The following is a 19,980-nucleotide window of genomic DNA, read 5'->3' on the forward strand; positions in this document are numbered from 1 at the left end:
AGACAACACAAACCATTTTTGTCCCAAGGGGGAGAGGGGCTGTGTTTGGGTTTTTTTTTTGTTGAGTGAGCATTTTCTTTTGTGCAAGTGCACATATAATTTTTTTTCATAGGCCAGAGTTAAAATTTTTGTTATATAGTATACAAAGGAATATTGAATCCTTATTTTGTTTTCTGTCCATTGGACAAAACATAGTACTAGCTGTTCCTAATAAAGTCTGATGTTTAACAGGTGGTTAATACATGTACCTGATTGGATGTGATATAATGTACCCTTTGCCAGTAAATCTTGATGCCTCAATGGTCAAATAATCATTAAGAAGCAGTCCATGTAGAAAACAGATGGATTCTATAATGTGGGTGGCACATGGTAAATTTTATCCCACCATTTTTTTTGTTCAAACATAATGTTTAACTCATTATGGTGTCAGGAAGAACAGGGATTTTTCTGTTTCAAAATGGATTACAATAAATAAAGTAGATTATATGACCAATTTTAACCAAAAAAAACAGATCAATCAATTAAATTTTAAACAGATCAAAGAGTTATTTTCCTTTATCTTAAACTTTGTAGTTTATTTCATTCTTACTGTTTCAGTGAACCACATAACAACATTTATTTTTTAGAATACACGTATGTGTAATCTCAAATGGATAAACTATTTTGAAAACAAAATTTGCCATGTGTCACCCACTGCCTTGGTTGTCTATTTATTTGAAAGACAGAAAGGATATTACAGGTATGAATTCCATGTTTCTGTCTTATCATCAAATAAGTACTGATACTCACTGCCAAGCATTTCTCATTGTATTCTATGGCCTCCTCATACCTCTCCAGTTCTAAATAGACAACTCCAAGGTTCTGCAGCAAAGCACAGCTATCTGCAGTCACAGACATTTCAGGGCATTTATCTTCATACTCTTTAGATTTTAGAAAATATTCCTCAGCCTACAATTGAGTACATTTAAGTTGATTATATGTGTAGGTATCACCATCCAATAAATGTTATAAGTAATGTGCATGAAACAAAAGCTACCTCAAATTGTGTTTTTAACCTTATTCTAATGAACAGAATTTTAATACTCCAATCCAACCAGTGCATCTGATTAAATAAAAGATTAAAGGGATGCCAGTGGCTTGATACATTTACCACTGAATTTAACAACCTTAGCACCCAAGTTACTCAATACACGTACATGTACTTCATTGATTGACTTATCATCACATATTTACCTTGATGAATTGTCTTGACTTCAGAAATATAGTAGCAAGTCCATGATATGACTGTCCAAGTTCAAACAAGACATCTTTATCAGAGGGATTATTCTCATATCTCCTACAAAAATGGTACAAATACAAAAAGCATACATGCAATCCTTATAAAAATACAGGACTACATATTTACAGGCATGCTTAGACTTTGTTCTTTTTTAAGGTGGCCATCTACATGTCTTCATATGCAGTTACTTTCAATGAAAACCGGTACTCATAAACCTACACAAGAAATAGATAAAAAAATGAAAAAAGATGAATACTTGTATCAAAATTATAAAACATGTATCCCCCACCATCACCCTCAAAAAATCACTGTAGGTTTCATTAATACACAGTGTATCTTTAATCTATGCATTGTAGTGTATCTTTAATCTATGCATTGTAAGTGCTTTTTCAGTTTATGCAAATTGATGATAAGTAGTAATAAAGAGTTTTGACAAGTGTAGCATGATATGACTGCAGTGGTTGAACCCTGAACAGTTGGGGCAAGTGTGCTGTTTACATACTTTTTGTAGTCATAAAAATTTAAATAGCCTTGTAATTGGTTTCACTGATTAGGGTTTTTATAAAGGTATATTTAGAATTTGGTAATTTTAGATTTGTTCTACTTTTTGACCTAGACCCCTTATAACTCGAAACCCATCAGAGATATTGGAAATATCATTGAAAAACAGTCAGGGATTTTCATTAGGAATCCAATAAAAAAAAATCCAAAGTTAGACCAAAAATAAAAAGTCAATTTTTTGGGGTGTGTTCCTTTGATCCCTAATAACTAAAAAAGCTTAAGAGATATCTGAAATCTGATTGAAAAATGCAGGCACGGTTTATCACAATGAATCCAAAATTTTTTAAAAATTTGCAATTGGACCAAATATAAAGAAGTTATTGCCTGGACATCAGGAAAATGCATGTTTTATCTGCCTTTTTTTGGCCCAACAAGAAAAGATCAAGCCCTAAAATCAATCCAAGTTTGACCATTGTAATATAGAATATTGTGAAGCAATATTATAGAATTTTCTATTCTTTTACAGGTATTTCATTGTGAATTCTATGAAATGCTTCAGACCCCTTTTTTACCACAATTCTAAAAGGGTATAATCTCCAAAATCAACATCAAACCATCCCTTTGTGGTTTGAAACCTTGTTATTTTATCAAGATCAACCATGTAGTACTCAAATTATCACACAAGAAGCAAGTGTCTATGGATAACAACAACAACAACAGCGCCAAACCATTATCAGTTTACACCCGTAATTTAAAAAAACAGGGCATTAATAGAACATTAAGTGAAACATCACTAGGTAATAGAGAACTAGAGGCTCTAAAGAGCCTGAATCACTCACCTCGCTTGATAAACAACAAATGACTAATTAAGCAACATGCTATTTTTGTTTAAGTGGCCATGTTTTCTCTTGTACAAAAATTCCTAATTAAACTCTGTCCAGTAGTTCTGAGGAGAAAATATTTTTAAATTATAACATTGAAAATAGCAAACAAGATGTCAAAGAAGAGCAATAACTCAAATATTGTTCAACAGAAATTTTGACCACAGATAAATCTCAACATGCTAAACATTTTTATGGCAATCCAAAGTGGACAAAAATGAGCATTTTCTTATATTAAAAAATGATATTTTAATATTACAAATTCACTTTCTAATATTACAAATTAGATTTCTTATACAGTACCTGAACCAATCCACACAACTAAAATTGCAATCAGTCATTGATCACCGATCAATTTCCGATCAGTCATCGATCCGTCAAACCGATCCATCAAACCGGTAATCGCATCATGTGACCACATAACAGTCAATATATTTTACTGTTTCCGGTGTTTTCTTTGTCAATTCCACACATATTTACATAATACAATAAATTTATACAATTTATACTTTTATTTTACATATGTTTTATTTTTTACAAATCATTCGTCATTTTACATAACAAAACTGCGATCAATCGGTCAACGGTCATAGATCTGCCAGCAATCAATCAGTCAACAGTCATCGATCAGTCAAACTGTGTGCGGATTGGTTCAAAGTCTAATATTACAAATTCATTTTCTAATATTACAAATTCATTTTCTAATATTACAAATTCAATTTCTAGTAATATTACAAAATGTGTGATATTTTATTATATTACTAAATCAGGATTTGTAATATTAGAAAATGATTTTTTAATATTACAAATTGAATTTCTAATATTAAAAAATCTTTTCTAATATTAAAAAAAAATGATTTTGTAACATTAAAAATTCAATTTCTAATATTACAAAATATTGATTTTTGTCCACTTTGGCTTGCCATACACTTTCCCCTCATGTCACAATTTGGTGGATATTCAGTCATATTTTTCATTTTCCTAACTCTGATCTTCTTGGCCATTTATATTATGGTTTAGAAGGCCTTAATTTCCAAACACAAACAATATGTAAGAAATCATTTATCATGAGAAGTCATGGTGAAATTGTTAAAAATGCTAATTTTAACATGTAAAGAAATGAAAACTTCAGGAATTGTTAGTGAGACATACAATTGTTTGTATACTATAAATGATTTTAATTCCTAAATGGGATATGATCTGTTGATTGACAGAAACATTGTTGTTGTTATGATGATCTCAGACTTACGCCTTCCTAGACTCAAGAGCTTTCAAGTGTAATTCTTCTGCTTTCTTGAACCTGGAACAATCAGTGTATCTACAAGCCAAGCCATATAAGATTCTGTCTTTATCTCCATCTTTAAATATTTGAGGATGGCTCTCTATTGCATGCAGCTGGAAATAAATGTCATAAGAAATATATTTATCTTTATTTGAATTTCAAAACAAAATAATGTTTTTTGCAGCAAGTTGGAATGTAGCAAAAGACCTGTGGTAAGTTGATGTTTCATTTTTTTTTTTGGTGATTTATAAAATTTTATTTATCTAGTTTTTTTAAATTTTAAATTTCAAAATGCCAAGTTTCCAACATAAAAGGGTCAAATACATGTGTAAATTAAATCCCTGTTTGACAAATCATGATGGTACTCCATGTATCAACCAACTGTTATATCATAGACAATTAGATTAAACAAAATGATGAACTTTAATTAACCAGAAAAGTAACATAAACAGAGTCATACTTACAGAAATTTTACCATATCTTTCAGTCAATCTGAGAGCAGCATATTCTGATACATTACTTAACATCTCTGATATATCCTTCAACAAGTTGGAATTCATCAGCTAATGAAATGAACCAAATAAGAGAAAAAATTTAAAAATACCGGGAAAAAAATTCACAATATGTGATATGTAATAACCTGTCTTCATGTAAAGTTTCATCAAAATCAATGTAATGTTTACAAGGTATAACATAAAATGTCATTTACATTTGGTTACCTCAAACAGAAATTATCTTATGATACATACATAAGATGCTAAGACATCATATAAATTTCATTTATTAATTCAATCCAATAGTTTGTTGACCTGCATATTTATCATAGTTTCTGTAATGGAACCTCAATAATATCATAATTACAGATATATTCATTATAATAGAGAAAGATTCACTCTTCCTTCTAATTAATTATCCTATACCATACCAGTATGAGAGGATTTACTGATTCATCTAGGTAATAAAAAATAAAAAGCTTTGCCAAGCACAGCATGATAAGACAACAGCCAGTTGAACTCTGAGTGTGGACACAAAATAAGTTTTTGACAGACTAAAGATAGGGACTTACAGTTCATTATAGACACAACAACTCATTTGAACACAATATTGCACAATAAGTATAAAGGTCTGCTTCAGGGTGCATTCATGGATCACTTTGTACCTCATTGTCTCAAAAACATAAGATAATAGGGTTAATTTGGTAAGCATACTGATTAAAGCTCTTGTATTTAGGTTACAGACCACCAATTCAACCAATGAGCATTTTAAACGTACGCAAAAATAGTCCTACGCAGAAATTACCCCTGTTCCTCATAGTGCTGTGAAAAAATTTCTCATCTTATTTAAAAAATTTAAACAGTTTCTGAAAGGAAAAACATTTCTGTACATTTTATAGGTGCATTTTGCTTCTTGTGATGTGAAGCCTAATCTCCATAATGATTTTTAAATATACCCCTATCTTGTGAAAACACTGGGATTTCCCATGCTATTTATAGACCCTTTCACTTCCGGTGACCAGTACTGCACTGCAAGTCTGCTAACCCCACATGCCATTCTGAGGATTGCGAGCTGACATATGTAGAATCATGCTGATATATAGTCCTCTGCAGGTTAAAGTTAAGGTAAAGTCCAGAGAAGCCATTGAATATTGTGAAATTAGCATAGAAGCCTATGGGAAGTGGAATTAGTGGTTTTTAGCCTTTAGGCTGGGATTTTCATTAGAATCCAATAAAAAAAATTTCAAAATCACACTAAAATATTAAAAAGTCCTTTTTTTGGGGCATGGTCTCATTAGGCCCCTTATAACTCACAAACCATAAAAGATATCTGAAATCGGATTCAAAAATGCAAGCAAGGTTATTAACCAAGAACCTAATAGAAAAATTTCAAAATCAAACCAGAAATAAACAAGCTATCGTGAAGAAATCAGAAAAAAACTAATTATTTCTGGCCCTTTTGAGGCCCCTTATTCATACTTGGCTCAAGTCACAACCCCAAAAAACAGCCTTAAGTCTTCCATGTGTGGTATGGCACCATGTAATATAATATCAAAAAGGATCATTTACTTATATTCAAATTATTGTCTGTACGTCAAGAAATGCTTTTACTGGAGTCAAATAATTAAATTCCATGAATTGATTGTGGCCGTTTTAGGCCTCTGATTCTAAAACAGTTGGGGCCATAACCCCAAAAATCATAGTCGAAAAACATGATTGCTGTTACTAAAAATAGAACATAGGGGTCAGTAAGTAGTTCTTCCAATAAACATGTTATCTCCAAAATCCTTAGGTTTAGCCAAATTCTTTCAATAGCTGAAATGATCCTTATTATTAGGAATACAAAAGTCGTCATGGATAAAAGTTGTCAGATGATTCCTTGTAAGAGTTATTGCCCTTGAAATGGGAAGATGACTTTTTTTTACCGTTTTCAATCAATATCTTGAAAACTGTGATAGATTAAAAGAAACTTTCAATTGTTGAAATGATCCTTATGATAAGTCCTACCAAAGACTTCTGGAGTCAAAATATAAGTGCAAATAAAAGTAGTTCACTGGAGATATAAAAACTTTTAAGATTTGGTTATGTTCTACTACAGAAAATATAAGGGAAAATTTCCCACTAGAATTTTACACTATAACCAGTTAAAAAATATTTCAAGACATAAAGCAGATCCCAAATATTTTTTTAATGGAAATCCTTCAGTAAGCCTCATAGGAACTGTATTAAAAATAAAAGTGCAAATGAAAGTTGCTCAATGGAGATATCAATACATTGATATTTTAACCTCCCTGGTGCGATAAATTGACCAACCCATGATGATATTTTAACCCCCTGCTGTGATAAATTAACCCCCCTCTTATGATATTTTAACCCCCTGCGATGATAAATTAACTAACCTGTTATGATATTATAACACCCTGCTGTGATATTTTAATCCCCCTGCTGCGATAAATTAACCCCTTTTTATGATATTTTAACCTCCTATTGCAATAAATTAACCCCCTGTTATGATATTTTAACCCCCTGCTGCGATAAATTAACTCCCTGCTGCGATATTTTCACCCCCATTGCTATATTTTTAACCCCCTCCTGCAATAAATTAACCCTCCTGTTATGATATTTTTACCCCCCTGATGTGATATTTTTACCCCTTTGTTTTATTCAACTTGCAATTGGAGGAGTCAAAATATCATGGGGGATTAAAATATCATACAGGGGGGGTTAAATTATCATAAGGGGGGTCAAAATTTCACTACGATATTTTAACCCCGGGGTCAATATATCGTATGACACAGGTAATTATACAAACCATACCAGTATGGAACGAATCTCTGTTCTATCCAGGTAATTATACAAACCGTACCAGTACAGCAGGAGTCACTGGTCCTTCTAGGTAATTATTTTCTATGTACTGATAATAGTCAATCAAAAGTAGATCAATCGCCCTCATGTAAAGGTCAGCAATTTCTGTCCAGTTCCTTCCACTCTTATACCATAATTCTATAGTATCAAAAGCATTCTCCCTGAAAATAAATATGAAATGTTTTGAAATAAAGAAAAAACTTTTTGTTTTGAGCAACTTGCTTGACATAACAAACTTATGTAGTATACATTTATTGAACAGTTATGATGGAATCAGTAAATTTATCATCTCTTGTTGCCTCAGCATACAAGTGTTATGGACAAAATCAGGTATGAAAATTAAAAATCCAACAATTTTGCATTTGAGTCTTATGGGGTTTCACTCATACACTAAAATGGCAAGCCTACAACAAAAGACAAAAAAGTTGTGTCCAAGAACTGTACCAAATATTGTATGCCTATATTGAAGAATGATGAAGGTATGGCCTGGACGGGAATCTGCACAGACAGAAAGAAAGATAGAAAGTGTGATTTCTATACACCCCAATGAACTTTGCATCATCTCATGGAAATACACCATATATGGTTAGAATAGGTAATAAAAATCCAATAAATTAAAATTGAGTTCAAAGATAAAAGGTCATTTAAAGGTCATGAATGTAGCAGACACATTGTATTATGGGGCTTTACCAGACACTGAAAAAGAAAAGCCTACATCAAAAGATAAAAAAAGGGTTCTAGACACGAATTCATGTTAAAAGAACTTATTTTGACATAGAGGTCAAGGATCAAGGTCACATAGAGATCATGAATTTACACAACACATCATTTCAAGATGATACATCAATCTGCCAAATATGGTATGCCTATGTTGAAGAACAAGGAAGTAATGACCCTGAAATGAGCCTATAATTTTGATCTTGAGATCAAGGGTCAAGGTTATGCAAAGGTCATGAATGTAGGCAACACATCTTCTCATGGTGATACACCCATGTGCCAAATTTGGTGTGCCTATGTCAAAGAACAAAGAAGTTATGACCTGGACACAAACTGCACAGACAGACAGACAAACAGACAGACTAATTATGAAATAAATCATGGAAACTTCATATTATCATTTTACTACCACGGGCTGGCCATTTATGTCACATTTAATCCAGAGCAATAGCAAAGGGTTAAATAACAACATAAGTTGGACAGCCTGTGGTAAAACAATAATAAAATGGAGTTTTTTTTATTTATTTTGATTCTAATATAACTAGTTTCTTCATATTTTGAAGAGATGCAGCATATGTGTTTTACGAAATATAGGTCATGTGTTTATAACTTTTTTACACAACATTCATTGTCAAATCTAAGTATGACATAATTTAAATTGTTCAGATATAGTTCAAACATACACTTTAAGAGCTCATTTATACTCTTTATGCATTGTAACTTACTCTATATATAGTATAACTTAAATTTGATATAGTATAACTTAAACTTTATATATTATAACTTACTGTTTATACAGTATGACTTACTCTGTATAGAGTATAACATACACTTTATACAGTATACTTTACACTTAATACAGTATAACTTACACTTTATACAGTATAACTTACACTTTATACAGTATACTTTACACTATACTGTTTATATAGTATGACTTAGTCTGTATACAGTATAACATACACTTTATACAGTATACTTTACACTTTATACAGTATAACTTACACTTTATATAGTTTAACTTACACTTTATACAGTATAACTTATACTTTATACAGTATACTTTACACTATACTGTTTATACAGTATGACTTACTCTGTATACAGTATGACATACACTTTATACAGAATACTTTACACTTTATACAGTATAACTAACACTTTATACAGTTTAACTTACACTTTATACAGTATACTTTACACTATACTGTTTATACAGTATGACTTACTCTGTATACAGTATAACATACACTTTATACAGTATACTTTACACTTTATACAGTATAACATACACTTTATACAGTATAACTTATACTTTATACAATATGACTTACACTATATACAGTTTAACTTACTATTTATATATCATGACTTACACTTTATATAGCATAACTTATACTTTATACAATATGACTTACACTTTATACAATATGACTTACACTTTATACAGTTTAACTTACTATTTATATATCATGACTTACACTTTATATAGCATAACTAACACTTTATAAAACATAACTTACACTGCATAACTTACACTTTATACAGTATAACTTACTCTTTAAGAACTCTGAATATTCTCATGTCTAACAAAGATCTCTCTAAGCCAGCTATGTCACCAAGTTTTACATACAACCAAGGTAACTCATAAGCATATCTGTCTTCAGTGACAACAGAGTCCATAGCAAACACTAATGATATTTTCTGTAAAGAATCGTAAGAAAACAAAAAATTCAGATAGTTTCTACCAATTACAATGAACATTCAATGAATCATATGTGTGTACCTTTTCTGCTTTTTTCGTGGTGGACTGAAAAATGTGAAAAATAATACCTGCAACATTGATTTTTAACCCTATATAAAACTAATCATTTTATATACCATGAAATTTGATACCAGTGAATATGCTCACTTGACAGAAATTAGCAGCCATGAAAATTAATACATTTACAGTAAATAAACATGAAACTGAATGTTATGCATAGAGGTTCACAATAAATTTTCCTGATGCAACAAAAGTCATAAGAAAATAGTGTAAAACGTCGTCTACCCATGGGATTCTAATTTTGTGTAAATGAAACATTTAAATTTACATAATTTAATAAAATCTGGTAGATTTGTTTGCATAAAAGGTGCAAATACTTAAAGATATTAACAATTTTTCAAATTCCTAATCAATAATCAATGATACTAGCAATTAAGTTTAACATTTTTTTAAGTAATGATGAACTGACCATGATATGAATAAGTGGCAATATTCATAAAATTAAAAAAAAAAAACAGTCCTAATGATCATTTTACCTCAATATTATCCTTACATTAAAAAAGAACCAAATCTTATGATCAGTTCAGACTTGGCCTGGAATATCAAACTACAGAACTTTCAGTTCAGACTCGGCCAGGAATATCAAACTATGATAGCTCAGTTCAGACTTCGCCAGAAATATCAAACTACAGAACTTTCAGTTCAGACTCGGCCAGGAATATCAAACTATGATAACTCAATTCAGACATGGCCTGGAATATCAAACTACAGAACTTTCAGTTCAGACTTGGCCAGGAATATCAAACTATGATAACTCAGTTCAGACTCGGCCAGGAATATCAAACTATGATAACTCAGTTCAGACATGGCCTGGATTATCAAACTATGGTAACTCAGTTCAGACTCTGCCTGGAATATCAAACTATGAAAACTCAGTTCAGACTCAGCCTGGAATATCAAACTACAGAACTTTCAGTTCAGACATGGCCTGGAATATCAAACTATGATAACTCAGTTCAGACTCGGCCAGAAATATCAAACTACAGAACTTTCAGTTCAGACTCGGCCAGGAATATCAAACTATGATAACTCAGTTCAGACTCGGCCAGGAATATTAAACTACAGAACTTTCAGTTCAGACATGGCCTGGAATATCAAACTATGATAACTCAGTTCAGACTTGGCCAGGAATATAAAACTATGATAACTCAGTTCAGACTCGGCCTGGAATATCAAACTATGATAGCTCAGTTCGGACTCGGCCTGGAATATCAAACTACAGAACTTTCAGTGTCAAATGAAGAATAATTAATGAGGGGGTATAGTGTTGTTCTCATTTACACATGTAATGGGTCTTTATATTTATTTTATACAGTGCATTAATGAGGTATAAAATACTGATATAAAGGCCCACTCATGTGTAAATATAAAGGCCCACTCGTGTGTAAATATAAAGGCCCACTCATGTGTAAATATAAAGGCCTACTTGTGTGTAAATATAAAGGCCCACTCATGTGTAAATATAAAGGCCCACTCATGTGTAAATATAAAGGCCCACTCGTGTATGTAAGTGAGTAATACACTATAACCAACATAGATTATTTCTATTCATATATAACAAAAAGACTACTGTACATATCTGCATTGCTCAGGGGTTGATATAATGTTGGACGTTTATAGGATGTCATATCAAAAATATATTTTATCGCATAACTTACATTATTTTCTGCTTCAAAATGATGAATAACATCTCGTATGTACTTCTCCCTACAAAAACATAATATTCTTATCTTAGTTCTTTCAAAATGTACACAAGTTAAATTTATATTCAAAAGTTCAACTGAGCACCACTAAAAACCATAGTATCATTTTAGTAATGACTAATAGGTTAGATTTTATGAAGTTGTCTACATCTATTAATTTTAAGAATGGTTTCTTTGAGAGATGAACATGAAAGTTTACTGCAATTTTATAGCCATTTTCCTTTCATAGATTCTTTTAGTATACCACATGCTAATGCTTATATTTTGTTTATCTATCTATATGTGTGGTGAAAGGTGTGTAACACAAACACACGAATGCTGATCTGTACCTGGACCATTTTTTTAAGTAGTAGTCTTTGTAAGAATCATGAAAATTTTGTAATAAGTGATAAACCCCCCAAAAAAGGGTACACATTTCAATTTTTGTTATTAAGTTGCTTTACAGGTCTATATGACGAAATGTATAATTATAATTATTCTTTCAATCTGCCTGCTCTTAAGAGATAATCCATATTGAAAATCCAACAGTTTCTATTGTAATTTAGTGTCATTTACAGAGTTATCTCCCTTAATTTCGAATTCTACAGTACATTTTATAATATGTTTTATCTTTCAAGAACAAGGGTTAAATGAAAAGCCACATGTTAATTCCTGTTTACTATAACATTAAAACAAAATATCAAAAATAAAAACAAGTAGGTATTCTAACAATAATTCACATTTTGCATGATTCTTAGCTGGAGAGCTACTATTTAACTACTCAAAAAACAAAAGATCATAGAGGAGGTGTGGCAAAGATAGAGTCTTAAATTCTTTTATTTATGTGGTGAAATGTATCTAGAGGTAAAAAAAAGAGACATGTAAACATGTAAACAGTAAATTTAAATATTTAAACTGACCATGGACATTATTAAAACATTAGTGTATTTTGAACAAGAAAAAAATTATTAAAACAGTGAAAACATTTATCTAAAGCTATTTATTGAAAAGATGTGTATTTCATGGAATGTAAACATGTAATGTATTATCTCCAAATGGTCTTCTACTGTAAAATTGCCCTTGAATCCTAATCAGATTCTACACCATAAGAGACATTGTTTCTTTGAATCCATTGGTCCAAAAAAAGGGGTGTGCATTTACACATATGATATGGAAATTAATGCTATCAGGCAACAAGTCTGAGGAAAAAAATGTAAATCATGAAGAATGAACATAATCAACTGGAAATTGTAGCTATGTCATACATGTGAATATCAGTATTTTACCTTTTATCTTCACTTTTTAAATATCTGTAAGAAATGGCTTCTTCAAGTTCTGTGAAGGCACATCTGAATAAAATTAATATTTTTTCAAAGATTTATATCTTAAAAATTAACTTGAATAAATATTTTAGTTTGATTTACAGCAAACTTATAATTCTATAATACAATTTGTTGTTACATTTAAAAGGGATAACTGATGGTAAAAATAAAAAAATTGAAAATCAACTTCTGACCATTTTAAAGAATTCAACCTTTTCTTTCAACCCTTTTTTGAGTTCATGCATGTTTCTTTTTCTTCATTCAAACAGAAAAAACATTACTATTTAACTATTTAAAGAAATTCTTTCAACCAAATGAAGGAGGCGATTAACATCCTTCACTAGTCACATCTCACACAGAATTTGTTTTACACAAACATAAATAGGTGTCTGGTTTAGATACTATTATAGTATAAGTCAATTTATTGTGTAAATAAATTATTAAAATGATATATCAACAGACACACACACACACACACTTACTTCCTATAAAGCACCACCAACAGGGCTTTTAATAATACCAATCTAATTCTCCCTCGTTTCTAATTGGTTGGTGGTTAAAGAAGCTATACTGTCAATATTTACCTCAATCAAACACACAAAATAACTTTTTTTAAATTTAAGTTGTAAATGTTTATTAAGGAAATCCTAAAAATCATTTAAAAAAAAAAAATATATTATTATAAGTTTGTTGTAAGAAATCCTGAAAAATAGACTGTCATAAAAAGCTATTTAGAAATCAGATTACCTGATCAAACCATTTTGTTCAATAATGTACATCTGTAGAGCAAAATAAAGTGGTGACCATACATGAGCAGGAATATTATATATTGTCTTGATGTCTGTTTCCCGTAAACCATTTACAGATGATATGATAGAACACAATGCCTAAATAAGAATAAGAGAATTGAAATTTAAAACTTTTTCCTATCTCCTAAATCCATAGTAAAAAAAGTAACATATCTATATGTTAGCAAGATTCTTCATAGAAAAGCTTTCTTTTGTAAACTTTTTAATAAGTCATGACTTCTAAAATACAAATTTATCTGGGAAACTACATTTTTACAGTTGTTTTTACTGTCTTTTAATTATTTCTTACAGTTCCTTTGATTCAGTTCCTGAGAATCAATAATCAATAATCAATAAACATTGTCTAAAGAACAAAACAAAGATAAAACAGTAAGGCCACATAAAATTGATTTCTTGGTTTTCATAACTTAATCTTTCTCCCTACTATCCAATTTATTGCCATATCAAAGGACAAAAAACAAAAATGCTCTTCCCTTATCATTTTTTTCTTACCATAAACAATTATAAAGTACTCCAAAGCCCCCTTCTTCTCCTTTTAATAAAAAATGGTCTGAGAACCAAGATATTAACTATGGTATGAACGGCATAATCATCATATGTAAGTACTGACCTGCTCTACTAAATTTTCTGCATATTCTTTCACATTATAATCATCTTCCAATCTTTCTATAACTTTATCAAACAGCTCTACTACACTACAAAAAGTAAATTGGAGAAAATTAAAAACTCAATTCTAAAATGGAAAATCCTGAAAATGAAGCTAAAACTACATATGCTCAGCATATTTATTGTTCCTGGGTGACATATGTTGTTTGTTTTACACACCATAAACAGCTGCCCTCAAGCACACAATATATCATCCCTCTTTCTAATGTTTACTTATAGACAAAATAAATCCAAAAAGAAAGCTTCCATGAAGACAACAAATATTAAATTCCTTAGAGCATATTGAGTTAAAGTACCCAGTGTGGACAAACCAACAGATGGACATATTGTACACCATAACATGTCTATGATACAATTTATTTAAGAATTACTGTAAAATACATAAATTCATCATAAATTAGTTTAATTAAAAATCAAAGCAAAAAAATAAGATATAATGGGTACAAAAAGTATTTATATAAATTTTTTTAAGCTCTTAAGAGACACAATTATATTTAGTCTGCTTCAATAAAATTTGGATTGTATTTAAGACAAACTGTTTTCATTCACTTGGAATTTAAAGTTCCATAGCTGTCTGAAGAGAACATTTTTTTTGAATTGTCAATGTAAAATCAGAAATTTACAAAAATTAAAAGAGAACCAATATCAATATATACAGAAAATTCAAAAACATTTCATGAATATTGCTAAAACATTTTTTGAACTGGCAAATCCCTCTAATACATTAATAGGGATGAAGCATCAGTGACATCCTATATATGTAGACGCTCTGAAAAATGAATGGATCAAAAATCATTCTGTCCAGAAATGTAATATGCAGTCAGGAAGTAATAGTTTGAACTTTTAAGTAGCACTCCAGATAAGAATCATGCAAAATGTGATTCATGTTTGGAGAGCCTACATATTTATTTTTAATATTTTGTTTAGAATGTTATAGTAAACAGAAATAAACAAGTGGCTTTTCATATAAACCTTGTTCTTGGGAGATTAAAATTATGTAGAATGTCCTCTAAAATTCAAAATTAATGGAGATAAATTAATGGAGGTAAATCACACTAAAATACAATAGAAACTGTAGGATTTTCAATATGGATTATCTCCTAAAGGCAGACAGATTGAAATGAATAATTATACATTTCATCATATAGACATATAAAGCAACTTAATAACAAAAATAAAAATATGTAGCCTTTTTAAGATACAAGACATATTACAGAATATGCATGATTCTTACAAAGACTACTACTTAAAGCTGATGCTGATGCTGTGCACATTATAGGAAATTTCGTATATTTCTGTTGGTCGAGATATCAGTGGTTTAACAACATAGTAAAACATAATCAATTCAGTTATATGTTATACGAAAAGCTCTGTTTCTCATAAGCAAAGCCTAGAACTATATTAGATTATAATTGGAAGCTTTCAGTGTCATTTGAATATTGGCTTTGTTAAAGAAAAAGAGATCTATCAATTTCTAATGACACTTACAATCAGAGTTAAGGTAGTAAATAATATACTGATGTGAAATATAAAAATGAAAAATAACTTACTCTTTAGTTGATATCAGAGAATCAATTTTCTTGTCCAGTAACCTGAAGTAACCAAATACAACAAGTTCCTGTAAAATAACAGTTAATCAATACATGTATTGACAGACAAGTTCCTGTAATATAACAGCAATCAATACATGTATTGGCAGACAAGTTCCTGAAATATAAAATGACAGTAATCAATACATGTACTGACAGACAAGTTCCTGTAATATAACAGCAATCAATACATGTATTGACAGACAAGTTCCTGAAATATAACAGTAATCAATACATGTATTGACAGACAAGTTCCTGTAATATAACAGCAATCAATACATGTATTGACAGACAAGTTCCTGAAATATAACAGTAATCAATACATGTATTGACAGACAAGTTCCTGTAATATAACAGTAATCAATACATGTATTGACAGACAAGTTCCTCTAAAATAAAATAACAGTAATCAATACATGCATTGACAGACAAGTTCCTGTAGTATAAAATGACAGTAATCAATACATGTATTGACAGACAAGTTCCTGAAATATAACAGTAATCAATACATGTATTGACAGACAAGTTCCTGTAATATAACAGCAATCAATACATGTATTGACAGACAAGTTCCTGAAATATAACAGTAATCAATACATGTATTGACAGACAAGTTCCTGTAATATGACAGTAATCAATACATGTATTGACAGACAAATTCCTCTAAAATAAAATAACAGTAATCAATACATGCATTGACAGACAAGTTCCTGTAGTATAAAATGACAGTAATCAATACATGTATTGACAGACAAGTTCCTGTAATATAACAGTAATCAATACATGTATTGACAGATAAGTTCCTGTAATATAACAGCAATCAATACATGTATTGACAGACAAGTTCCTGAAATATAACAGTAATCAATACATGTATTGACAGACAAGTTCCTGTAATATAACAGTAATCAATACATGTATTGACAGACAAGTTCCTCTAAAATAAAATAACAGTAATCAATACATGCATTGACAGACAAGTTCCTGTAGTATAAAATGACAGTAATCAATACATGTATTGACAGACAAGTTCCTGAAATATAACAGTAATCAATACATGTATTGACAGACAAGTTCCTGTAATATAACAGCAATCAATACATGTATTGACAGACAAGTTCCTGAAATATAACAGTAATCAATACATGTATTGACAGACAAGTTCCTGTAATATGACAGTAATCAATACATGTATTGACAGACAAATTCCTCTAAAATAAAATAACAGTAATCAATACATGCATTGACAGACAAGTTCCTGTAGTATAAAATGACAGTAATCAATACATGTATTGACAGACAAGTTCCTGTAATATAACAGTAATCAATACATGTATTGACAGATAAGTTCCTGTAATATAACAGCAATCAATACATGTATTGACAGACAAGTTCCTGAAATATAACAGTAATCAATACATGTATTGACAGACAAGTTCCTGTAATATAACAGTAATCAATACATGTATTGACAGACAAGTTCCTCTAAAATAAAATAACAGTAATCAATACATGCATTGACAGACAAGTTCCTGTAGTATAAAATGACAGTAATCAATACATGTATTGACAGACAAGTTCCTGAAATATAACAGTAATCAATACATGTATTGACAGACAAGTTCCTGTAATATAACAGTAATCAATACATGTATTGACAGACAAGTTCCTGTAAAATAAAATGACAGTAATCAATACATGTATTGACAGACAAGTTCCTGTAATATAACAGTAATCAATACATGTATTGACAGACAAGTTCCTGTAGTATAAAATGACAGTAATCAATACATGTATTGACAGACAAGTTCCTGTAAAATAAAATGACAGTAATCAATACATGTATTGACAGACAAGTTCCTGTAATATAACAGTAATCAATACATGTATTGACAGACAAGTTCCTGTAAAATAAAATGACAGTAATCAATACATGTATTGGCAGACAAGTTCCTGTAAAATAACAGCAATCAATACATGTATTGACAGACAAGTTCCTCTAAAATAAAATGACAGTAATCAATACATGTATTGGCAGACAAGTTCCTGTAATATAACAGTAATCAATACATGTATTGACAGACAAGTTCCTGTAATATAACAGTAATCAATACATGTATTGACAGACAAGTTCCTGTAATATAACAGTAATCAATACATGTATTGACAGACAAGTTCCCCTAAAATAAAATAACAGCAATCAATACATGCATTGACAGACAAGTTCCTGTAGTATAAAATGACAGTAATCAATACATGTATTGACAGACAAGTTCCTGTAATATAACAGTAATCAATACATGTATTGACAGACAAGTTCCTGTAATATAACAGTAATCAATACATGTATTGACAGACAAGTTCCTGAAATATAACAGTAATCAATACATGTATTGACAGACAAGTTCCTGTAATATAACAGTAATCAATACATGTATTGACAGACAAGTTCCTGTAAAATAAAATGACAGTAATCAATACATGTATTGGCAGACAAGTTCCTGTAAAATAACAGCAATCAATACATGTATTGACAGACAAGTTCCTCTAAAATAAAATGACAGTAATCAATACATGTATTGGCAGACAAGTTCCTGTAATATAACAGTAATCAATACATGTATTGACAGACAAGTTCCTGTAATATAACAGTAATCAATACATGTATTGACAGACAAGTTCCTCTAAAATAAAATAACAGCAATCAATACATGCATTGACAGACAAGTTCCTGTAGTATAAAATGACAGTAATCAATACATGTATTGACAGACAAGTTCCTGTAATATAACAGTAATCAATACATGTATTGACAGACAAGTTCCTGTAAAATAAAATGACAGTAATCAATACATGTATTGACAGACAAGTTCCTGTAATATAACAGTAATCAATACATGTATTGACAGACAAGTTCCTGTAATATAACAGTAATCAATACATGTATTGACAGACAAGTTCCTGTAAAATAACAGCAATCAATACATGTATTGACAGACAAGTTCCTGTAAAATAAAATGACAGTAATAAATACATGTATTGGCAGACAAGTTCCTCTAAAATAAAATGACAGTTATCAATACATGTATTGACAGACAAGTTCCTGTAAAATAAAATAACAGTAATAAATACATGTATTGGCAGTTCAAATGTACCTAAATATGCAAACGTCTTGGGTGTAAAAACTTATTTTGTTCAGAGCATTTGTAAAATCAAATATTAACTCAGTATAACACATTAATCTATAATTATCAGTTTTTATTAAGTATCGTGACAAAGTAACTCAAATTTTACTGCTTTGTTATACAATATGGATTACACATTTTCTTTTCTGCTGATCTTACATGTCATACATTCAAACTCTTATAAACCAAACCCCTGTATGATTTTAGAATTGGTTCAATATAAACATGTGTTCAGTTTATCAAGGTTCAAAGTATATTTGAATTGAAATAACAGGAATTTAAAAAGCGTCTGGTTTAGACAAGTTTACATATTAATTATGAATCAGTTAAGACATATTTCACTATAAATATTTTACTCAATATAAAGTATATGTTGCTACTTTGAAGTTTCATAATGAATGAAAGTTGAATGTCACAAAATATCAACTGAGGTTATTTAATTGTAACATTTCAAATGAGCCTTGACAAGTTTGTTATAATGTTGAAACTAAATAACAAAAGTTGATATTTTGCAATGTTTAAATTTCACCAATTATGCAAAATTATGCTTCCTTTGAAGTGTTCTGATGCTTTACACTTGGCATCTGCTATGATGGAAAATTTAGCAACTGTCCATCCATGATGTCACCAGTTATAATGGGAGAACAATGTAAGAAATGTCACAATATCACTACAAATTGTTCATATCACATTGTCCCATGATGTGATAAATATCTAGATATCCAAGAAGTAGATAAAGTGAGTAAATCATAGAGAAACTTTGATAACTTACATGTATTGTGGTTTTCAGATAAAGTGGATTTTTGGTTGGTTCTACCTGCACAATCCTCTCAAGTTGATTAGGAGACAACTCTTTTCCACTTTCCATCAATGTTTTCTATTC

The 19,980-nt window shown here is 30.3% G+C and overlaps 1 protein-coding gene across 2 annotated transcripts in view; it reads right to left on the reverse strand.

Annotated features, from left to right (window-relative positions):
• LOC148615768 (TPR repeat-containing protein DDB_G0287407-like) overlaps positions 1–19,980 on the reverse strand; it is a 45,526-nt gene that overhangs the window by 12,593 nt on the left and 12,953 nt on the right. For both annotated transcript variants that reach the window (XM_088582344.1, XM_088582345.1), the window contains exons 9-20: positions 19,870–19,974; positions 15,874–15,941; positions 14,268–14,352; positions 13,596–13,735; positions 12,813–12,875; positions 11,503–11,551; positions 9,578–9,723; positions 7,304–7,463; positions 4,408–4,506; positions 3,911–4,056; positions 1,234–1,336; positions 790–948 (exon numbers count right to left, since the gene is read on the reverse strand). In XM_088582344.1, coding sequence (XP_088438470.1) covers positions 790–948; positions 1,234–1,336; positions 3,911–4,056; positions 4,408–4,506; positions 7,304–7,463; positions 9,578–9,723; positions 11,503–11,551; positions 12,813–12,875; positions 13,596–13,735; positions 14,268–14,352; positions 15,874–15,941; positions 19,870–19,974 — 1,323 coding nt within the window. The remainder of the gene's footprint in view (positions 1–789; positions 949–1,233; positions 1,337–3,910; positions 4,057–4,407; positions 4,507–7,303; positions 7,464–9,577; positions 9,724–11,502; positions 11,552–12,812; positions 12,876–13,595; positions 13,736–14,267; positions 14,353–15,873; positions 15,942–19,869; positions 19,975–19,980) is intronic.

The sequence above is a fragment of the Perna viridis genome, chromosome 5 (assembly GCF_037379345.1).
Source record: "Perna viridis isolate PV_CMFRI_1.1 ecotype Kerala chromosome 5, ASM3737934v1, whole genome shotgun sequence".
Classification (NCBI taxonomy): domain Eukaryota; kingdom Metazoa; phylum Mollusca; class Bivalvia; order Mytilida; family Mytilidae; genus Perna; species Perna viridis.